General features: G+C 42.3%; 2 protein-coding genes across 3 annotated transcripts in view; one reads left to right on the forward strand and one right to left on the reverse strand.

Annotated features, from left to right (window-relative positions):
• The window catches only part of LOC140121060 (uncharacterized), a 325444-nt gene that overhangs the window by 103447 nt on the left and 197803 nt on the right, over nucleotides 1-24194 (forward strand). The gene's annotated exons all lie outside the window — the stretch shown is intronic.
• Nucleotides 2938-24194, reverse strand: part of UBR2 (ubiquitin protein ligase E3 component n-recognin 2) — a 49044-nt gene continuing 27787 nt past the window's right edge. For both annotated transcript variants that reach the window (XM_072140222.1, XM_072140221.1), the window contains exons 24-47: nucleotides 23178-23226; nucleotides 22932-23086; nucleotides 21819-21921; nucleotides 20918-21027; nucleotides 20546-20626; nucleotides 19944-20125; nucleotides 18381-18583; nucleotides 17704-17797; nucleotides 17369-17530; nucleotides 15784-15881; nucleotides 14536-14599; nucleotides 13277-13425; nucleotides 13148-13203; nucleotides 12967-13063; nucleotides 12709-12776; nucleotides 11667-11802; nucleotides 11324-11414; nucleotides 10855-10985; nucleotides 10254-10362; nucleotides 9679-9735; nucleotides 8221-8298; nucleotides 7961-8131; nucleotides 6998-7099; nucleotides 2938-6107 (exon numbers count right to left, since the gene is read on the reverse strand). In XM_072140222.1, the coding sequence (XP_071996323.1) occupies nucleotides 5966-6107; nucleotides 6998-7099; nucleotides 7961-8131; nucleotides 8221-8298; nucleotides 9679-9735; nucleotides 10254-10362; nucleotides 10855-10985; nucleotides 11324-11414; nucleotides 11667-11802; nucleotides 12709-12776; nucleotides 12967-13063; nucleotides 13148-13203; nucleotides 13277-13425; nucleotides 14536-14599; nucleotides 15784-15881; nucleotides 17369-17530; nucleotides 17704-17797; nucleotides 18381-18583; nucleotides 19944-20125; nucleotides 20546-20626; nucleotides 20918-21027; nucleotides 21819-21921; nucleotides 22932-23086; nucleotides 23178-23226 (2688 nt within the window). In that variant the 3' untranslated portion in view covers nucleotides 2938-5965. The remainder of the gene's footprint in view (nucleotides 6108-6997; nucleotides 7100-7960; nucleotides 8132-8220; nucleotides 8299-9678; nucleotides 9736-10253; nucleotides 10363-10854; nucleotides 10986-11323; nucleotides 11415-11666; nucleotides 11803-12708; nucleotides 12777-12966; nucleotides 13064-13147; nucleotides 13204-13276; nucleotides 13426-14535; nucleotides 14600-15783; nucleotides 15882-17368; nucleotides 17531-17703; nucleotides 17798-18380; nucleotides 18584-19943; nucleotides 20126-20545; nucleotides 20627-20917; nucleotides 21028-21818; nucleotides 21922-22931; nucleotides 23087-23177; nucleotides 23227-24194) is intronic.

Raw genomic sequence — 24194 nt, forward strand, 5'->3', positions numbered from 1 at the left:
TGGTTGTCCTGCTGCCACTTACGTAGACCTAGCAGGATACTACTCCTAGCTGCTTGTTCTGCCATCTTTTACATAGATCTAGCAGGGCACTACACCTAGCTGGTTGTCCTGCTGCCACTGTCATAGATCTGAATCTAACATAGGCAGCAGGACAGCCAGCTAGGACTATGACATAGATCTAGCAGGACACTACATCTAGCTGCTTGTCCTGCTGCTTATGACATAGATCTAGCAGGACACTACATCTACCTGGTTGTCCTGCTGCCTATAACATAGATCTAACAGGACACTACATCTAGCTGGTTGTCCTGCTGCCTATGACATAGATCTAACAGAACACTACATCTTGTTGGTTGTCCTGCGGCCTATGAAATAGATCTGGCAGGACACTACATCTAGCTAGTTGTCCTGCTGCCTAGGACATAGATCTAGCAGGACACTACACCTTATTGGTTGTCCTACTGCCTATAACATAGATCTAGCAGGACACTACATCTAGCTAGTTGTCCTGCTGCCCAGGACATAGATCTAGCAGGACACTACATCTAGCTAGTTGTCCTGCTGCCCAGGACATAGATCTAGCAGGACACTACATCTTATTGGTTGTCCTACTGCCTATAACAGTGGTGGCGAACCTATGGCACGGGTGCCAGAGGCAGCACTCAAAGCCCTTTCTGTGGGCACCCGGGCCATCATTCAAGCACACCAAACAGAACTCTTCCTGCAGTTCCAAGCAACTTAAAAGATGCTGCTTTCAGTTATAAATTTAAGTGATACTTACTTCGCTACCTGGTTATGTAGGAAGAGGGAGAATGAGTAGACGGGTACAAATTATCTTTGGAAGACCTTCTGCTGTGTACAGAGGAAAGCAGCTAAAATCAAGTAAATTTTCCATCTTATCCTCAGGAGGCCAATATAATCGAACGTTGTTGAAGAACAGGGAGCAATAAAATACTGCTTTAATTTTTGGTTGGCATATGGGGGGTCTTGGGTTGCAGTTTGGGCACTCGGCCGCTAAAAGGTTCGCCATCACTGGCCTATAACATAGATCTAGCAGGAGACTACATCTAGCTGGTTGTCCTGCTGCCTATAACATAGATCTAGCAGGAGACTACATCTAGCTGGTTGTCCTGCTGCCTATAACATAGATCTAGCAGGACACTACATCTAGCTGGTTGTCCTGCTGCCACTTACATATAGATCTAGCGGGAGACTACATCTAGCTGGTTGTCCTGCTGCCTATAACATAGATCTAGCAGGACACTACATCTTATTGGTTGTCCTACTGCCTATAACATAGATCTAGCAGGACACTACATCTTATTGGTTGTCCTACTGCCTATAACATAGATCTAGCAGGACACTACAATCTAGCTGGTTGTCCTGCTGCCTATAACATATATCTAGCAGGAGACTACACCTAGCTGCCTGTCCTGCTGCCTCTGACATAGATCTAACAATCCTTCTGCAGTACAAGATCTTAGAGGCAATTCCCATCCAGAAAAGAAGATTTTGAAGGTGGTCTAAAATAAGCAGAACTCCTAGTAAACATATAACCATACTTCCGGGATCTCTCCAGCAATGCTGATGCTTAATAATCACAAAATCTTTCCTTTAATAGAAGAGGGTCCTATGTTCAGGATCTCTTGCGAGTAAATAGCGGCTAGAATCTTGAGGATTCACTGATATGAATGATCATTGGTGTAATGCTTCATTTCTCCTGAGGTGGCGCTGCAGGGAAAATAAATGATTGCTAACTTTGCCTTCAAACTACAATCACTGGGGTTTGCCGAAAGGGGACACTATGGGTTGTCCTTATTGTAAAAGGGGTTTTCTGTGCTATTATATGATGGGTCATTAGTAATAATTTGGTGGTGGGACAGATGGCACCCCCGCATCAGCTGTTTATACCCCACATTGGGAATGTGGCTCCACCCATGGTATATCTCATAGAAGTGAATGAGAGCTGTGCCTGACCACAGCGTAGCGGCACACGCCATCACTGTTGTACTCAACGACTGATGAATAGAGACGAGTAGACCCGATGTTTGGATTCGGCTGCTTGACCCCAACATATTACCGGATTGGCAGCTTAACAGCCCCTAACAACTAGCCATGACTATGATTGGGCAGGGGGACACCCCTTGTTCGGGTCAGGTGGTCGAACCCTAAACTTGAACGTTGGGTCCGCCCTTCTCTATTGAAGACCCATGCTAAGTATAGTTCACTAGTAGTATTGGGACCCACAAAAGAATCCAGATGTTCCCTTTAAAGAACATCTACCACCAGAATGAAGGATTGTAAACCAAGCACACTGACATACTGGTGTGTGCCCCTGTGGTAGGACCTGTTCTTTTTTTGAGCTCCATATGCCCTAGTTTTTACAAAAAAGGCTTGAAAAATTATGCAAATTACCCTAAGGGGCTCAATTAATAGCTATGGAACCCCTCAGGCTCATTTGCATAATTTTTAAATCCTAATAAAAAAAAGGGCATAAGTTGCTAAAAGAAGACCATATCCTGCCAGAGGGGAAACACACCAGTATGTCAGTGTGCTTGGCTTACAAATCTTCATCCTGGTGGTGGATTTACTTTAAAAATGGGCAGGCTTGGTATATTAGACTGCATAATGTCTTACCGAGTATCCAAAATGTAACATAACACACTGTACTGTACCCTCTGCGGTCCTAAAGTGCACTTGGCACTGACCCACGACTCAAACGAAAGTGCCTACTCGGCAGTAATGAGTGAAAGCGCTGACTAAGCATCACCCGGGCTCCTTATTCAGCTCTAATATGATAATCACCTTTCCATTCTGCTCCTACCTGTCCAGGTAATCCCGGCTAATCTGGGCTCCTTCATCCCTGAGCCAGTGGACTCCTAAATCAGCAGAACACAATAAGGAGGTCAATAAGAGGACGACAAAAAAACACAGCCAAACAGCTAATGTCATTTATTCTGGATAAGTCGCGTGTGTGTTTTTACGTTTTTTGTTTTTATACATATGTTACATTCAAATATTACAAGAATTTCATGTATATTAAAGAATTAAAACTTTTTTTTTTTTTTGCCAAATTTCATATTCCATTCATACATTTTTTTTTTTTACATGAATATTTCTACATTAAACATAAATACATGCCGAGAGAGAAGAAGAAGAGGAAGGCGAGTCTCCGAAGAGTTAATGGGCTAAACAACAAAAAAATATATAATATTAAAGGGTTAATCTGGGAGACAACTTAATAATAGTCCTATTATTAGGGACTACAGCAAGAATCCAATACCCCTGCTGGGTATTCATATAAAGGGTCCTTGGTGGGGTCCTATCTCTAAATGGTGAGAAGGAAGGGTCAGACATGTTGAATTTTGACATGTCCGATCCTATATTCTCAAGAGAGACATGTTGTAGTCAGAGGGGGTCATATTTACTGAACCCAGTGGTCACCCACCACCATCCTACCCCCACTATAAGGTTTGGCTTATACAAGGTATCCTAAGGATTTAGCCGAATTTTCAGACTACTAGAATCTCAGCCTAGCGCCAACATGGAGCCCCATATCGCTGTATCCCAAACTAAACGAGGAGCGTCTCCATCTATACAAGTCACAGCACTACAACTCAGAAAAGGACTACAAATCATCCAAAACATTCACAGCTATGCCACCGATTTCCTGGTAAGGGACCAATCAGAAGGGGAGGGAGGGGCACTGGAAGATTCCGGAACGCAGCCGAAGAAAACTAGGAAATTCTAGTGGAGTTTTGATTGATGTGATGTGACCCCGTTAAGGAGGTTGGGAACACGAGTTATAAAGCGAGACTACCTGGTAGTCAATGATATAAAGCGCGTTCTACGGAAAAAGAAATAGGTCAAATATCTGCAAAAATCTGGATTATCTGTAAACGTAGGAGTAAGAAGCCAAATATTCTGCATTCAAGAGCAGTGAATTATATCTTATATCAATGCTTTTACCTCTAGATGGCGCTATGCAATATGGCCTTGTATAGCAATCTAGAGTGCCACCTAGAGGAGGGAGAAGCGCAGGAATATTTTAACTATTAGTCCCGCGGGTAAGACATATCAAGATGGAAGTGTAATGTATACTGCCTGGATTACGTATCAGGATTATCCAAGGGGCTGGAGCTGACCTAGAAAGACTTGGCTGTCATATGTTACAAGGAACAGCGCCACCCGTTGGGCTCCTACAGGTATTGCATTTCTTTGAGTGTAACTTAAAAGAAATCTTCCACCAGGATGAAGGACTGTAAACCAACTACACTGACCATACTGGTGTGTGCACCCTCTGGCAGGATCCTTCTTCCTTCTAATATCAACTTTTGAAATTATGATAATGAGCCTGAGGGGCTATTCTGGTCCCTCTGTGATTTGGCTTTATTGGCTGAACTGGGTGAGACAGTGTGACAGTCTGTAAAGCCAAATCACAGAGGGGCTATGGTAGCCCCCGAGGGCTCATTGGCTTTATTATAAAAGTTTATTTTAGAAGGAAGGAGGCCATGGATAAGAAATATAAGAAGATTATCACAGTCACAGTGATAGATTTTGATGGCAGATTTCCTTTAAGGGTCCACTCTGCACCAAAACAATATAAACAGGAGCCCATCCCCTTTAAACAGGCAAAAACAACTAAATATAAGACAAAAATGTCAATATTCAAGTGCAAAATGCAAGCGCGGCAGTAATGAAGCATAGGGCCAGGGGGAGTGTATGATGGGTGCCTCATACCCCGTCTGATGGATAGATACATTATCAGTCAGTAAATCACCCTCTCATCCTATGATGCGCCCTATACGTATACGGCTGCGTTCACACACCGCGGTTTAAACTTGATTTTTTTTATGACTGTTTAGTTTGAACAGTTTACATAGACAGGGACAGTTTTACAAGGTCAAGAGTAAGGAAGGTGGCCTATAGGTAAATACAGCATTATATATCCACGTTGCTATAGACCGCCCTGTATAGGACACCCTATAGGATGTTTACCTGCATAATCTACAGTAAACCGCCCCTTTAAATGCAAGCTCCAGGGTCCCTGGTGAATATCTTATTTGCACACTATAAGCAACAAATACATGTAATGGCTCTCTATGACAATGCCCCAGTGTGTGGGAGTATTACAGGGGTATAACAGGGGTACTCTGGCTGCAGCAGATAAAGGGTTACTCTATGTATAATAATGTACCAGGATCGGAGAGGAGACCTGGCGTTCAAACTTGGGGTCGTCCAGTGAGGCTGATGGTCACCTGACCAGGATAGATATTTATCCCACGTGTTTCCATTCAATGACTGCAAGCAGAGATCTTATGAGCACATCGCAATGTTCTTTAGCCTCTTTTTATTACACTTACTTGCTGAAACGAGAGTACCCCTTTAAAGGACATTTTCCACCAGGATGAAAGATTGTATGCAAATAAGCCTGGGGGGGGGTTCCAGGCTCTATTAACACCTGTGGTGCCTGGAGCCCCTCAGGCTCATTTGCATACAGTTCTTTCATCCCTTTAGCCTCTAAAGTATAACTTTAAAATAAAGAGGATTTTAACGGGTATAAAGTAAACTTACGACTCTTAAAGGGAAAGTCTCACTAAAGTATAAAGGTAGAGGCCGCAACGTCTACTCCGATGTCCCTAATACGTATTTCTCACGCCGATTTCACCGCTTCTTATAACGGAAGGGTCAAGCGAGAGAAAACGTTTCTCTGTAGATGCCGCGTCGATAGTGTTTGAAGAAAAAAATTCTGCTTTATTCCAATAAACTAAAGCTGAAAATATAAATTAAAGATCTGCACTGCTGATGCGATGACCGACCGGAAAGTGAGCGGCGAAGGGTTTTTTTTTTTTTTCATTCTTTCCTTTTTTTTTTTTATTTAGAAAATGGGGCTAAAAAAAGAAAAAAAAGAAAAAAAAAAACTAACCAAAAAAAAAAAAAAAAACCCAAAGAAAATGTGCCTGTATTATAAATGCTGCCATTCGATGCCGGCGAGTGTCTGGTTGGCTTCCTGTGCGTGTCCGATTTCCTCCGTGACGCTGTGCTGCTGCCAAAGCTTCTGGATCTTTTTGAAACGCTCTTTGCAGAGGTGAAGAGGATTCCCGCGTCTGAGGAGACAGAAATTCTTTAATGTTATAGCGCAGGTTCTGGACACCCCCAACCCCCAGGCTGATAACTGCGAGTCTGGTTTAGGAAAGACTCCAATACCCGGTTTTATCCCGTCTTGTTTGCAAACACGATAGATGGACTTTAAAGGGGCACTCCCACTAAAGTTTATGAATCGGTATGAAATTGGGGGACGTCCAACACTCAGCAACCCCACAGATCAAAGGAAATGGAATAGAAAGCAGACAGCTCCGTTCTCTGTATAGTGGCTGAAGCGAGTCACTGCATCTTAGCACATATTCAAAATGACTGGTCTGTAGTAACTTTATCTGACCACTACATAGAGAGCGGCGCTGTCTACTTCCTCTTTCCTTCTATGTTTATCAGCTGCTGATGACCACTGATTTGTGGGGTGCCACGTGTGAATTAATCTGATATTAAAGGAAATCTACTATCAAGGTCCATCATGATTGCACCAGGGGCACCTGCTCATAGATCCAGGCACCGTGACTGGGGTAATCTTCTTATATTTGTTATTCCTTCAACTTTTAAAATTATGCTAATGCACTAGCCTAAGAAGGGATTCTGGGGGTGTTTCCAGGGTCAATAATTTTAGTCTGGAAAACCCCTTTAAAATAAGTTACCCCACTACATAAACATATATAACACCTATATATAGGATTTTTGTTCACAAGACCCAAGCCATGCAAGTACCCCATGAGAATGGAGTGTAGGGTATGAAGAATTTAGCCCTACTTATGGACCTGTAATCCTGATGGGGGTCCCAGAGACCAAAAAAAGTTATTCCCTAGCCTGTGAATAGGGGACAATGTCTATAGTTTGAAAACCCCTTCATTAAAGCTCCCACGGCAACTTTTGGAAACACACATACCGGAGACCTTGATCAGTCTCTCCGTAGTCATCCAGATAGGGAGGAGGATAGAAACAGCCCTTGGTTTTACCAGCTAAGAAGAGGACCTGACATTCCCGAACTCTGTAGATACACAAATAATTGATAATTAAACTAATAAAGCAACAAAATAGAAAAAAATTGACAGACCGCATTAAAGTCAATGTTGCTCATCACAATCCATATGACTGATCTGTCTTAGACATATGAACAGGATAATATATATAGTTATAAAATATAGGATAACATATAGGATATTATAGACACAGATTGATCTCTACTTATGTGAATTAAGCAATTGGGGTGAGAAAGAAGCTTAATTCTCAGTTTTAGAAGCCTCCCCTGCTCAGTCTCTGCTCTTTCCTTCCCATCTCCAAAGATTTCGATAAAATCTGACACCACTATAGTGCTACAACATAGTTTTATATCCCCATTGCTTTATCTCACTGTGTATAGGACACACTTTAGATTACATAAAACACTTAAAGTGAGATAGAAGCTCAATACTTAACTCCAGAAGCGTCTGTCAGTTCCTGCTTCTATATAATTTGTCAGCGCTACAACATGGTTTTATATCCACATTGCTCTATCGCACCCTGTATAGTACACACTATAGATGGCATAAAACACTTAGGGTGAGAAAGAAGCTTAATACCTAGCTCCAGATGCCTCTGTTAAATCCTGCTCACTTCTCCAAAGACTTCTGTGTAATCTGACACCACTACAGTGCTACAACATGGAGGATTCAGGAGAGATTTCATGGTGAATGTCAGTTTAACAAGGATGAGAAGGAATGAGCCTGCTAAGTGGAGTAAGAAGCCCTTTCCTCTAACACACTATAAGATGCCTGATATTTTTTTTCGTACAAGTGATTTATGCTAATTTAGTTTAAACGTTTATTGTTTGTCTATGTTATGTTCCAGTTTCATCTGGACATCTACAGACCTGAGAAAGATGCCCATCCCTGAGCCGCAGGTGTAGGTGTGTGCAGTGCAGGCTCCCACGTCATCTCCGTCCAGATCCGTCTGACAGCAGTAACTCTGAGAACAAAGCATGGCCCCGCACACCAGGCACAGCGTGGGGGCTCTGCTCTTATCTCCTCCTGATTTGGGACATCTAGGTCAAACACAGAAATAACCCAAAGTGATAAATCTGAAGCCTCTAAAAAGAACCTAGATGTAAATTATTCCGAATTTGGTCCTTACGAAAAATTTGACGCTTGATTGATGAGACTGCTGTAATCTTCCGGCAGATCTATCAGCTTGTTAGATTCCCGCGGATAACTAAAAGTAAGAAATATTATGTAACTTACAGTTCTCCTATTGACTACTTGTTTCCCATCTATAGAATACTCTGCATCGTGCTGCTCCTCTATAATTTCCTGATATGTACATAAACCTAGTGCTAACGGAACAATGTCAGACCATGGATGGATGTGACCCTTGGAAATAGAAGAGCAATATTCATCAGTCCTATATTTCCAGGAGCAAAGCAGTACGAAGAAAGAAGCTAAAGATATTTTCAAAGATCACGTGTGATAAATGTAACCTGTGATAAATGATAAAGGGAACCTGTCATCAGGGACCTCATTTTCACTAAAGACATGTTGCAGAAGCCCATCACACCTGCAGTGCAGATATGCATTTCTGCATTACAATATAATTGTGTGTTATAACTTACATTACACCCTGAGAATCCTCTACTTAGTCCCAGGGGTTGGGCTTTGGTTTGGATGCATTTAAAAAAAAACATGTTACATTTCTGTGCTACTCAGTCCTTTGCCCCACCTTTGTGCTCCTGTAAAGCTCCTCCCTCTCCGACTGGCCTCACCAGGCTGTGACCTCTGTGATGGAGCAGGAGGGAGGCGCTGTACAGGAGCACAAAGTTCGAGGCTGAGAGCCGAGGAGTGAGCAGCACAGACAAGTCACGTGTTGTTTTTTGAAATTCATCCAAACCAAAGCCCAACCGCTGGGACTACACAGAGGATTCTGTCAGGGTGCAAGGTAAGTTATAACACACAATTATATTGTAATGCAAACGCTTAGAGAAAGCAGAAAGACATATGTCAAAATAGCAAAAAAGTGCAATTTTCAACTTTGAGCGCTATTTTCCATTACAGGGTTAAGAGCAGTGAAAAAATAGTTATTATATTTTGATAGATCGGGGATACCTAATGTGTTTTTGAGTTTTACTGGTTATTTATATTTATATCACTTCTAGGGAAAGTGGGGAGAGTTATATTTTGATGTAATTTTTTTTTTTCCTTTTTTTTTTTTTTTTTTTTAATTTTTACTATTTTTCACATCCCTTAGGGTACTTTAGGGTACTACAGTATTACAGTATATTGGGATTTTCCTACCCATTTATTACAATGTGCAAATTATACATTGTAATGAATGGGTTAAAATGAGACAGTCATGGCGACAGATGTTTTTGAAGCTGCGGGCAGCTTTGCTAGCACCGATCGCGGGTGTTACCGGTAAGTGTTTGCTGCAATATGCTGCAAAGATTTATAGGCTATTGAGAGGGCTCATCCCGTGAGGCCTCTCCATGCACCGGCACCCGACATGTGACATACCTATTACGTCACATGTCGGTAAGGGGTTAAACAACTTGTTTGCATGTAAAAGGAGCCTCACATACTAAGATAATACTGCACTTACCTGATGGCTGCCCCTTCAGCGGCCAAATATCTTCTCATCTCCTTGTGTTTACACCAACTTACATAAGAAAAAAGAACAAACGAATAATTAAATTATATCCATAACATTCCATTATTCAATGGAAGTGATCTGCAAATTAAATGTTATGTATACAAAGTAGTGAACAAACGATTTATGCAGATGGTAGATTTCTACCATGACAATCCATCCTGATAAACCAGGGACATTACTCATAGATCCAGGCCCCGTGACTGTGGTATCTTCTTATATTTGTTATCCACGGCCTCCTTCCTTCTAAAATCAACTTTTATAATTAGGCTAATGAGCAATGAGGGCTCCTGGGGGTGTTACCAGAGCCCCTCCGTGAAAGGGCTCTGGCAACACCCCTAGGAGCCCATCTGACTCATTAGCATAATTATAAAAGTTGATTTTGAAAAAGGAGGAGGCCATGGATTACAAATATAAGAAGATTACCACAGTCCCGGTGCCTGGATCTATGAGTAATGTCCCTGGTTTATCATGACGGATTTTCATAATAGATTTCCGTCAAGTATTTTCCAAACTTTGGGCGTTACCTATTGATAAGTGAATCCGTCACGTGAGGATTTTGTTGAAACAGGTTGAAGAAGTTGCTGGGCAATGAGAGAAAACTGCAGAGATGTTCGATCTGGTTCAATCCACTCACTAAAATATAAAATTATATAAATATAGTGTTTTGCAACATATGGGACATTTTACAAACGCCATCAAAAAGTTCTGTATGAGGAAGAATAAAAATTGCTTCTTATACCCATGTTATGTATCAGTAGCGCAGGTCATTGCTGTGACAATCTTTGCTCGCAGAGGTCATGTGTGACACAACAGGTCATTGCTACTGTCACGTCTATGGAGACTAATATGCAGTGGGGTAACTAGAAGCTGATGGGCCCCAGTGCAAAGTCTGTGCCAGGCCCCTCGACTATAATGTATGGTGTATAGCAATAGTCTTCTCATATGGGAAAGTGACACCAATAAAGGCCCCCTAAACCTCTTGGGCCCGGGTGTGACCGCAACCTCTGCACCCCCTCAAGTTACGCCCCTGCTAATATGACAGCACTATAGGGGGCTAGAATCCCCCATAAGCTACTAAACAATCTCAACACGAGGATGTAAGAGGCTTTGCAGATAATTACATACCTGGTAATTCAGTCGGTGATGGGACGCCATTTAGGTAATGGAAAAACAGCGCTGAACACCTTAGGAAGGGCAGAATTGCAGTTTTTATGGCCCTGGACAGGTGCCAGCCGGAGGACCACCTCTTCATTGTGCTTTAAAATGAAAAGGAAATTAAGTTGTCAAGACGTTGTAAATACCAATTATTTTACTGAACAAGCAATTGATATGGTTATCCTAAGCACTGGATAGATAATCAGTACTAGATTAGTGAGGGTCTAACACTCCGGACCCCCCACGGATAAGCTGACTCCTTTGCAGGGTGAATAGCTCCATTTTCAGTGTAGAGGACGAACTGTGAAACAACTGAGGTCCCATTCAAATATATTGGGGGTGTAAGACCCCCAAATGATCTCACACTGATGAACTATACTTTGCACAATTATCTAAATAAATATGCTATAAAATTGTGTAGAAACATACAGTCACTTACCTTCCAGTACACTGGCATATTGTCCTATACAAAGCTAAGGCGGCCTCCTCCTCTTCACCGTCTGGACACTCCTGCTCCATTCCATCGTCATCTGTGAATATATTAAAGTGATCATCCCTTTAGTCATTTTCTTGACAATTTCTTGTCTTCTCAGCTATAAGGTCAGGTATTGCAGAGGTTCTGCTCCTGTCCTGACAAGCAGGTCATAAGGCTGTTTCTATTGGATGCTCTGCAAGGTCCAGTGGATCACAATGCAGAGATTTGGTGGGGGTGAGAATGAATGAGCATGCACATACAGACCTCTTTAGCCTGCATATTAACGTTCATTATGGTATTAACTTACCCGGACTGGATGTGAGCACTATTTGGATGATATGTGCCATGGTTACTAAGTGAAACAGATGCAGGTCACCAATACCCAGGCTGTACCCTGAAAAATCCTGGCACTGTAATGCTGGGAATGAGAGCACCAAGCTGACCTGTTGGGAAATATACAGAGCCATTAGAACAAGTCATATATTTCCAAGGTAGGGACAACCCTTTAACTGGTATACTACAGGTATGGGGGTCCACCATCTTCATTATTTATTTCCTGTGGATAAAGACCAGTTCATGGTCCTGTGATGTCAGACAGGTGCACGCCTCGTTAGAGTAATAAGAGGTGTGTGATTTAATAAGTCGTGCACCTGTGTGACATCACAAAACCAGAGACATAACGGGCCGTGCACCTGTGTGACATCACATGACTAGGGATATAAGGAGCCGTGCACCTGTGTGACATCATATGACCAGGGATATAACAGGCCGTGCACCTATATGACATCACATGACCAGGGATATAACAAGCCGTGCACCAGTGTGACATCACATGATTGGGGATATGACGAGCTGTGCACCTGTGTGACATCACATGACCATGAGATATATACTGAGCGATGCACCGATGACCAGGGACCAGTTTTTATCCACAGGAATTAAACAATTACGCTTCGTGTTCTAGCTCAACAAGCAGGGAAAATAATATAACTATTCATTATACAAACAATATCAATTACTTGCTGAAAGTGGACTCCCCCTTTCAGAATTTCAATTAGGAAAATACATGAGCAGCATCAACAAAGTATAACCATTTTCTCCAGGAATGCCATGAGGCTAATGTGAACAGAGTCAAGTATTCAGAATCATTCAGGTTTCTAAATTTCAAGAACTAAGGGGTTGTTTCAGATGTCAGTAAATCATTGAGGACCGGATTTCATGGACCAACTACAATGCCGAGTACGAGATCACTATGATGCTCTACACTGGGGTCGGTCCATGACATTTGACCATTGTACTATCCAGGAATCACAGTCAGCTAAGTGACCCCTAACTGAGAGAAGACTCACCATAAGGTGGAACATGTCTATGTCCAGTATACAGGGGGCTTCTTCACTGCCTTCTTGTTGCACGATTGCTGTATGAACACAAAAATCACATAAATCAAAGAAAAGTAAAGCAGAAGTTTCTACAGAATCCATGCAGGAAGTTGTGGGCATGCTCTAATATACAGAGGGCATGCTCTCTGTATAGAATGTCCCTATAGAATCCTTACATTCTAGTGTAGTTTCTGTAGAACCTAAATTTATACAAGTAGAACAACTCACATTGGAAAAGCCGAGAGAAGTGTTTCTGCACCACAGACAGAGGGCACACGGTCCAATGTGCCGCCGCAAACCTGGTCAGAGATTTCAGGCAGTCGTCCTAAAAACATTAGGCAAGTTTTAGACTTTAGAGGGAACTTTTCTAGAACCTTCCACATAGCCAGTACATGGAAGCCTTCCTCACCTGTCGGCATGGTAGGTTTCCAAACAAGGGTCTCTCCTCGTCTGTTAATATCCGTTCTGGGGAAATGCAAAATCGCCATAAACTTTGGGCCACAGACAGACAGACCGACTGTAAGTAAGATATACTCACCAATAGTCTGTATGGTGTAGGCACAGCTCCCCCAGCACATGATGGGGACACGGGGGTCTTGCTCATTGGGATGAACATCGAGGCCGACCTTGTAGGTTGCAGTTCCAAACGTGGTTAACATCTCCTTGATGCTGTCTGAATATGGGTTCCTTGAAATTAATGACAGGCCAAAAAACTGGGTTAATTTTGCTAGATAAGAGGCATATCCAGCTTCCAAACAATGGATATTTTTACTTGAATTAATCAAAAGGAAAAATGTAAGCAGCACTGCAGATAACTTTAAAATTCTTTACCGCTTTATGTCTAAATCTCTGATGTAGACCTATGTGTCTCTATGGTAACAGACTACAAGCAAAAGTATTTTCTCATGCTGTCACTCTTCTTTCCTTCCATCCATATGTATCTAAAGGGGGAAAAGGGGCTCCAAAGGTGAACATAACTTTAAAGGATTTCTGTCAAGTCCAAAATTCCTCTTAAACAAATACTAGTTCTAGGTAACGGCCATCATAACTTTGTGACCTCGAAGAGATGAAGCAATGCAGAGAATATTTTTTATGAATATACATCAGTCTATGTACTCCACAGATTCTGATCTGCCTCCCGGCAGCCACAGGTGCACTAGAGGAAGGTCTGATCTGCCTCCAGATAACCACAAGTGCACTAGAGGAGGGTCGGATCTGCTTCCAGGCAGCCACAAGTGCACTAGAGGAGAGTCTGATCTGCCTTGTGACAGTCACAGGTGCACTGGTAGAGGGAATGATCTACCTACAGACAGTCAGAAGTGCACTATAGCAGGGTCTGATCTGCCTCCAGGCAGCCACAAGTGCACTAGAGGAAGGTCTGATCTGCCTCCAGGCAGCCACAAGTGCACTAGAGAAGGGTCTCAACTACCTCTAGACAGCTGTAGGTGGAACTGATCTGACTCGGTTTGCCTCTGGAATCACCGACATCCACCTCCTCTTTAGAAGTGATTGACATTTCATGCCTCCGCCAATGGCTTTCTCTATGCACATTGGGCATACATAATTTGTTTGGGGGTTATATAAATTCTCTAAGTGCTCCAATTAAAGACCCCTAGATCAAACAATTATTAGCGTGGGACGCATTCTGGAATGGACAGCACATAATAACACAGACTTTTAATCTATTGATATCCTATGGGTCCAGCGGCTCCACTGTGACCAGACACCAAATAACACATGAACAAAAATTACACAAATATCCAATTAATAATGGAAAAGATGGGTATAAATACGTACTTTGGTTGGAAAGCTGGACGGAACCCATCAGGGACATCTGTTTGCTTGGAAGACTCTAATTCATCTAGAATTATATAGAGATCAGTACATCTGGTTATAGCATCACAGATATTATATATACAGGGAGTCCCGTATATTTCTCAAGTTGAATTTCTATACAAGTCAGAACAAGTCTGTAACTCCAGACAAAGTGTTTTTACCGGGCTGTAAGGCTACATTCATATGAACGTGTGCCCGCTGTGCCGTAGCACGGGAGAGGAGGAGGAGCGCTGCTTACCCCCGCCCCTCTTCATGGAGATACACAGCGCTGTTTTACGGGGAAAGATGGGACATGTCCTATCTTTTCCCCAGCTACGGAACGGTATAGTGCCACATGTGTGCTGCACTATACGGCGGCCGTATATACTTCCCCCAACGATCGTGTGAATTTAGCCTTAGTTAGGCATTCTTTAGGGGGTTTTCCACCAAGCAAGTTAGGCCCTATCCTCAGGATGCTGATCGGTTCGGGGTCTCCATGATGAGACCCCCACAGATCACGAGAATGGGGGGGGGGGGGGAAGCTGTCACATGGGGTCCCAGGTACATCCATCAGACCCCTTGTTGCTTCCAGAGATTAATGGAGCAGACGGACGTGCATCACCTCAATGGAGCGGAGGGAGTTCGGGGAGCGCCTCTCTCGGGAATCTCAGTCCACTCTATAGAGATGAATGGAGCACAACAGAAATGTGCATGTCTGTTTCATTCATCTTGCGGTGCGACGAGGGGTCCAACAGAGGTACCTGGGACCCCCCATTCTCGTGATCTGTGGGGGTCGCATCACAGAGACCCCCACCGATCAGCAAGTTGGGCCTTATCCACAGGTAACTTGCTTGGTGGGAAAACTCAGTTAAAGTGAGTCTCTCTATATATATTAGTACAAAAAACATCCCAAAGCACTTTTCTCAGGGGCTGAGTCTCAAATTTTTCCGACCCGCCATATGTTTATGTTGTGAACGCCAAGAAATCACATTATCAAAACACCAGAAAAAAGGAGTTATTGCCACATCATCTAATAACAAATATTTTATAAAATCTTTTTAAAATTCATATAATCACGGTTAAAAAAAAAGAGTGTGTAAACCCCAAAATACACTGTATGATCATCCAAATCTTAAACACGGAATAATTCTTATCAAATATAAATTATAGGTATTGTGATTAGAGAAATATATTTATAAGATGCACATATACTTGTCTCTGTCCTCTCACCTGCGCTCTTTTCGGTGCCAAGTTCTTTTAGTACTCGTATTTGCTGTCCAGTAACATTCACCCATTCGGCCAAATCTGGTTGTTCTGAGAAATCTAACCTGAAGACAAGAAATACAGAAGGCAATGAAGAACTAGAAGTCATGTAATGTAAGGAGTGGAAAGTTTTGCCAGTGCAGGACCCCTCTATTGCTATAAATATGCCCATATCCACAAAGGGGTCTCCGCATTAAAGGAAAACTCCAGTCACAGCTTATTCATTGACAATCTACCTTAGCAGGGCCTGTATGAGGAGCAGGACTCCAGGTTCTAGGAATGCAATGAATAGGAGTCCTGCTCCTCCCTCCAGGTCCTGCACCATGTACAGGCGGTCCCCTACTTAAGAACACTCGACTTACATACGACCCATAGTTACAAACGGACCTCTGGATGTTGGTAATTTATTGTATTTTAGTCCTAGGATACAGTAAACAGCAGTAACAGTTATCACAGGCGTCTGTAATGAAGCTTTAGTGTTAATATTGATTCCTATGACAACCCAACATTTTTAAAATCCAATTGTCACAGAGACCAAAAAAGTTCTGTCCGGGATTACAATGATAAAATATACAGTTCTGACTTACATACAAACTCAACTTAAGAACAAACCAACAGACCCTATCTTGTATGTCACCCGGGGACTGCCTGTATTATCCAATGAATTAGCTTCAACAGAAGCATTTCTTTAAACCCCAGGATACATGTCTGATTGTGCCTTCCAAGTTTCTTTATGGAGAGGGGGATTTCTGGGATGGGCTTGCTCATAAACCATCCCAGAAGTCAATGGTGTGCAGGAGGAACTTGTCCTGAACTCCATTATTTTCTATGGTCCTTCTATTAATGTGCTGATCATGAGAGGGGTCTCAGCTGTCATATTCTCTAATATATACACCTTTCTTCTACCCCAAATGTATGGACAGTGAGGGCCATATGAAAGGGAGCACAAATGCAGTATCAGACTACATAGTGTTGTCTTCTACCATGGAAATCTATAGGAAAAATAGAGAAGTAGGAGAAGCAGCACAATGAAAAAACAAATTAAAGTTCATGGTGGGTGCAGGCTTCTAAAGGATCCGACTCCAAATCCCAAAATTCAAGACAGGGAAGCAGCACTCCGTGGAAAAATCAGTGTTTTATTTCGCCAGTGGGCAGATGCAACGTTTCAGCTGTCTCAATGCAGCCATTTTCAAGCATCAACATGTTGCAACTGCCCACTGGCGAAATAAAACACTGATTTTTCCACGGAGTGCTGCTTCCCTGTCTTGAATTTTGGTCATGAAAATCTATAGGTGCACAATGCACATGCATACAGAAAACGGTAACATTTTTAATGAAAGTCTACTTGGAAATAGAACCAAGTTGGTAAAAGCAATGAACCAACAAATTGTTTTAGAGCACTTTTAAACTCACCGCACCAATTAATTTTTTTATTAGTTCCTGGTTTTGGTTTCGTCTCCATATACAACATACACTCAGTTTCAGGCACCTATCAGCACTTGGTATGTATTATATGACATATAAATTCTGCATTTGATAAAACAGAACTAACCTGTGGTACAAGCTCCTCGGCGGAGGCAGCATGGGGATGACGGTGTTACTTAAACACTGACACAGTGGGCAGAGGAATTCGCCATTTTCCACATCGTAGCTCGTGTGGACACGTAATCGCTGCTGTCTGCGCTGCTCCTTCATTTGTACAGCATCAAAATATCTGAATAATGAACATAACAAAGAATGAACATATTTATACAGTGTTAAATAAGTGATCCCCAGTGTATTTTACCCATTGCTATGTAAAAGATACAATCTGCAGAGAAGCCACTGCAAAACTGTGTGCAATAAATATGCACACATTTTAATTGTAGAAGGATATCCAGTACCTACCTCTGCCAGCAGTGAGCGTGCATAATGTGCCCGCAGCTTCCCGTGTGTGTCCCACAAGCCAAATCTGGATGCATGAAGAGCGGATCGTAGTTATCTACACACAAGATAAGTTTGATGAGTAATGCAAACTTCAGCACTCTACCACCATCAATGAAACCCCACTAAGTGTACATTCACATGACGCATGTTGTGGCGAGCATACACCCGCATGCTGTGGGGAAGAAGGACATGTCCTATATTTTGCCGTGCACGTTCACAATGCGGTGAGACAATGTGTGCTCAGCGCACAGTGACCGGGCGCCATAGGCATCAATGGGGACCGATATGTGGCCACAAATAGTGCGGCCGCATACCACTCCCCATTACGTTTGTGTGAATGAACCCTGAGGGTGCGTCCACATGTTCAGTTTTTCAGATGCAGTTTTTGATGTCCAAATCAGGAGTGGAGCGAAAATAGAGGAGAAGCAGCTTCTCTCAATGATAAGTCCTCACCCATTATGATCCACGCCTGCTTTTGGCTCAAAAAACTGCATCTGAAAAACTGAACGTGTGGATGCACCTTAGGGCTTATAGACAACTTGTAAGCAATTAAGCTGCGCCCAAAAAAAACAAAAACAAATGAAACCTGAAAGAGTGAACATGTATTCATTGTATATAACAGTGACCTGGCTCCATACCTGGGTCCTGAATAATCTTTGCCCTGTTCTTGGAGAAGACGGTAGACCTTTGAATGAAGGCTGCGAGGACCATTGCTTTGCTGTCTACATGGAACGCCTGCTCCTCCTGGCACAGGATACAAGTGACCAGTTGACTCTGTTCGACAAAGCGAGTCTGGTGAGGACCAAGTGCAACCATCTTGGTGTCCAGCAATGCAGGACCGCTGTATGGATCATTAAAAAAAAAATGAGCAGAGTCAGAACCGGAACTAGATCTGGGCTCATTCATCTTTTCACGTCGAAAAACTTTACTACACAAGACCTGCAGTTCTTCATTTTCAGGATGCAAAGTGCTAGGATATGACAATACTTTACAAGTTACTTCTGCACAAGGACTTCCAAAATACTCTTTTAGAGGAAGGTAGGAGGAACACGTGGTTGTATCACATTTATGACTGAACGGTTACCTAATCTTCCAAAGAACTCTGCATAATGTAGTAACACTGTGCGCATACTAGCTATTTGAGTGTTATCATACACTTTCTAGTAGTTTCACCCTCTCCAGGCTCTGTTTGTAAATTTTAAGTGTCCCTGAACTGCTGGGTAGAGAGCTAGCTGTTGTGACTTGGCTCCTGTAATCTGTTTGTCAATCAGGACGGAATTCAGGGCCGAAGGAGGGAGCATGAGAAGAGGTGAAGGAAGTGGATAAAGAAACACTTTTTCTCAGGCACGCTAAGATTTACATGTGCAATTAATGCAAAGTTTGTTGAAAAGTTGTCGACTATTGAAAAGAAACTGGTCAACTAACACACAATAATGAAACACATAAAAAGCGCTATTATACAGCAGTACAACTATCCCTATATTGTTATTCCCCATGCCTGTAAAGTTCCACAGGCATCACAATCTATAAAACTATAAATATTCATGTTCTACCAGCTCAGTCACGCCTCCATTTTTCCGATTGACCAACCTGCTTTCTATTCAGCCGAGAGGACTCGGCTCTGCTATATCATTCACCCCTCCCTCAGAAATGAGGGAGATGCTGGTGGTGTGATTGACTCGGTGGATAAATCTGCTCCTCTTTTACCCCTTCTGCATGAATTCTCTTCAGTGTGTTCTCCCAATCCCTTCATTCACCCCAATCTCAGGAATTCTCTTCTGCATGTCTCACACAACCAGCATCTCCCTCACTCCCGAAAAACGAGGAATGAGCTGAAGGCCCGGCTTAGCAAGAAGGGCATGAATATACCGGACTCAGCTCAAGACTATAAAAGGACTCACATGGGGTCATTTGCATAGATGCTGAGTCAACTGAATGGTCTGAGGAACTTTACAGGCATGGGGAAGAACACTATAGGGATAGTTATACTGCTGTATAATAGTAGTTAAAAAAAAATAAGTTGGTGAGGGTTAGTTTATCTTATAGGTTCCCTTTAAGCAGAGACCACACATATGCACAACAGCCCATAACTAGATTTATGGACTTTAATATGACTAAACATCACCGCTCCATATCTAGTCCCAGTGCATTGAGAATATATGAGGAGGGGTGTCTATTTTAGTATTAGACGCTTGTCTCACCTGTTATCATGTGACGTAGATGCCGAAACGCTCAGTTCATCCATCGACTGCTGGAAAAGCTCTTTGTTTTCATCAATGAAGTGTCTCTGCATCTCAGACATCTGCGCCATAATCTTCTCTTTGCGAAGTCGGGCAATTTCCGCCTTGCGCTTCCTCTCCGCTTTGTCTTTGTCTCGGGTGTTCTGAAAAGTTATCAAGCACATTATCAAAAAATGAAAACACCATCCAGACTTATTTTCATATATATAGTTGTCACTTTGGGGGTCCAAGCACATGTTCAGGGTACTTAGATAGGAGACTCAACCATAGGACACATTTACACAAACGTATACGCAAGGCCTATGGCATTCGGCGGTGCGCAGGAGAGGAGGAGGAGTGAGCACTGCTCCCCCCTCCCCTCTCCATAGGGAAGAGTGCCACACCGCTGTACACAAAGGGAAAGATAGAACATTCCCTCGCATTTCTCTGTGTGTACGGTGAGGTACGGGGCTACATTTAAGTGCAACTTATGCAAATTTTGCGGCCGGATAAACATCTCCACCATGATGGTTGTATGAATGGGGCCATAGACTCTAATTACTGATGATAATTAGTACTTGTACCTCCTCCAGCACGTTGCCCTCGGTCTCCACCACTACAGTTGCAGAAGAACTTTCTCTAATTTTCTTGATTGTTCCAAATGTCTTTGGGGAAGAAATAATGATAAAAAACATAAAAGGAATTACAGCATTAGTACGCAGTATTTTTGCAAAGTTACAGCAAAAGAAGTTTGGCATGTGTGTTTCTTAGTTCCCGGCCCATTAACTTTAGGAGCTGGTGTTTAAATATAGCCTGTTTGGGGGATGGTGGGTGCCATTTACATCTATCTATGAAGATTTTAAAACAGCACAAACCAGACAGCAGATTTCATGTCCTCCTCACCTCTTAAATGTGATGTCAGATGTGACAAAAAGTGAATTGCAAAAAAATGTTACCTTCAAAATCCAGCGGATCATGTCCTTGTGGACCTCGAGGTGAGCCGCATTCTGCAACGTCTCCAACAAAGCCAAGATGCTGGGTGATGTGTTTGAAGCTTCACCTGGCCCTGACAGGGGATAAAATGGATATTAGACAATGAATGATCTTATGTAGCTCAGAAAAATTCAGATTAAGTGTCCAAAATATTGGAAATCACAACTGGGTAATAAAAGCTGGTCTTGCACCTAAGGGAAACTGGTCACCATTTGGTACCCCATTAAACTAATAGGCCCCTCCAAGGAAGGGGATGAAATGTTCTGAGAATCCCCTATTTTATGTGACATCTCATCAATTTATCTATTATTATTATTATTAATTTATTTATAGAGCAGCATTAGTTCCATGGTGCTGAACAATCAATAAGGGGTTCACATACATTACATTAAGACAAGAAGAATGCAGGTACAAATGGAAGGAGGACACTACCCCTGAGGGTTAGCAATCTACATAACATAAAACTCCTCCAAAGTCATGTGAAAATGAGCAGAAGAGTCATATTTTGCCTAAGATGTGTCCAGTTTAGAGGCTGCAGGGGAAGAGTCACTTCAGGTCTATCTGCAGCTAAAACAATGCATTTCTAGGTACTGGTGTCATATGTATAAATGTACGGCAGACAAAGTGTATGAAATTTCCTTGCAATCTCTATTGCAAAATTTCCATATGCACAGAATCTTTTAGATTTGTATCCCCTTCATCAGGAACAAGTGATACAAGCCACTGAATGCTATTGTATTTATGGAGTTTTCACAATGCAAATTTCACAAAAATTCCTCTTGATGCTTAGGAATACAAATCCTGAAATACGTAATTTGTATTCTATATATGGATGATGGGTGACCTGCAGACAGTATGACCTACTTGAGATCTTCTCTGAGAAAGTGAAGGTGAGAACGTTGTCCTCGCTGATGTTCTGCAGGTGCTGACTCTCTTCCTGTAACGCCATTCCAATCAGATGTAGAACCTGAAAGATTGTAACCGAAGATTTTACCAAATGGCTTTTGTTTTTTTTTTTTATGCAATGAACATATTTTCGATGAATGTATAAAATCAGTCAGTGACGGGGAACAAAACCTTACATCGGAGCAGATATATTGTCTACTTTGGACCAGCGCTAATTGTATTGTTAGACGGAATCTTTACAATAAGCAGTCCAACTGCTTGGGCTCCTAAGAACCAGCTAAAATATTATTAAAATATATGAAAAAATTAGCGTCTTCTTCTTTGCAGCGCCATCACAGGGTAAACAAAGTACTACACAGCTCTTACTAAATAGGTTGTATGTGTAATAGCCTATCACGGCTAGTAGCAAGCGGCGTCAATTTGCAGTTTGTGTTAGGCTGCGTGACCCGGATTGGCGTTGGAACAGCCAATCCGGGTCACGCTGCCGAACCCAAACTGAAACTAATTGTCAGCTCATCTCTACTCATGAGCAATATAAATGTTGACTTTTAAGCTGGGAGCAGGGGCATAACTAAAGCGGTAGCAGCCGCTATGGGGCCCACAGTGTCAGGGGGCCCAGTCATCCGACCTGACACAGTAAAAAATGGAGGATGTGCACCATTATATCTAAATTGTACTGCACATGTGCAGCATAATATATATATAACATATACTGTGATGTATATATGCAGTATCTGTGATCTGTATAAGGTGTCCGTATACACTGTATGTGAGTATGTTGCATATGGCACTGTATGTATGCATGTGCACATGAGTGTATTTATATGTGATTGTAACTCGCCTGTGTGAGTATACTAATATGGATATTTTTTAAGTGGGAATGGGGGCCCCATGCAGTAGACTGCTAGGGGGCCCTGTCTCTCCTAGTTATGCCACTGGCTGGGAGACTCGTTTTACATTGGATTGTTTCCATTTTATAAATCTATGTTATATTAACAGGAGGAGATCCCCACTTTATGTCCATCATATTAATACATTTTACCATCGGCAGCAGTAGTAGTATGAGCCTACCCTCTGCAGCATGGCCTCCGACCAGGAATATCCATTGGGTTCCACCGCCCATTGAAGAATTGTCCCCATGATGCAAAGCATAACATCCGACTGCAGTATATTAATCAGGCTGGCAAAGAGGGGGCAGAATGGAGGCAGGACCGGAGGGGGCAAAGCTGTGGTAATATAAAAGAATGTGTATCAGCAACATTAGAAAATACTCTTCACATGAGTGGTTTATATACTCCTTACATAAGTGCCGCGTACCTGTATCTTCCTCATTGAGGCGCTTGAGTTTACGCTGGGCCTCTTCAGCCTGCAAAACGGGAAATAACATCCGTGAAACTGAAGACTCTACTATTTCATGGTCACAAGGAAAGTGAATAATGACAACTTCATGGCTCATTGATCACTTTGATGAATGGAGCAGTGATCATGCATGAGTAGTGGATCTTCATTCACCCGACACAAAAGGAGAGACTCTGATCCCCCTTACATCTTCCTTGGGTGATTTGACACTTATCCCCTATCCTGAATCATTTGTTTTATACCGCCCATTAAAGAAAATCTATTAAAATCCATCATGATAAACCTTAATAAAGAAAGAATAAAGGACTCATTAAAACACATCTACCACCAGGATGAAGGACTGTAAACCAAGCACACTGACATACTGGTGTGTGCCCCCTCTGGCAGGATCTGCATTTCTTTTAGCCTCTTATGTTTTTATAAAAAAGGCTGTAACATTATGCAAACAAGGGCATAGGAAGCTAAAGGAGATCTATTCCTGCCAGAGGGGGCACACAACAGCATGTAAGTGTGCTTGGTTTACAATACCCTGGTGGTAAAAATAATATCCATAATATTCCATTAATACATGGATTCGATCTGCAAGTTACTCCTTATGTATACAAGTTAGTGGTAGATTTATCCAAAGCTTGTTGGAACATTTTAAAATTAGTTAAAAGAAATCTACCATCAAAATCAAGTATGGATAAACCAAGGACGCTTATTCATAGATCCAGACACTGCTGTAACTGTGGATATCAGCTTAGATTTTTTTATCCTTGTCCTACTTTCTTCAAAAATCGACTTTTAAAATTATGCTGAGCCAGAACGGCAGGTGAACTTCCCACTTCCACGTGAGATTACATCAGGTCAAGGGTGAAGTGCCAAAGGAGCAGGGGGAGACAGTGTAACCTCTCTGCCTCATTAGCATCATTTTGAAAGTTGATTTTAAAGGAATGTAGAAAAATATAAATAAGTGCCCCTAGTTTATCATGT

This window comes from Engystomops pustulosus, chromosome 3 (genome assembly GCF_040894005.1).
Source record: "Engystomops pustulosus chromosome 3, aEngPut4.maternal, whole genome shotgun sequence".
In the NCBI taxonomy this organism is placed as follows: Eukaryota; Metazoa; Chordata; class Amphibia; order Anura; family Leptodactylidae; genus Engystomops; species Engystomops pustulosus.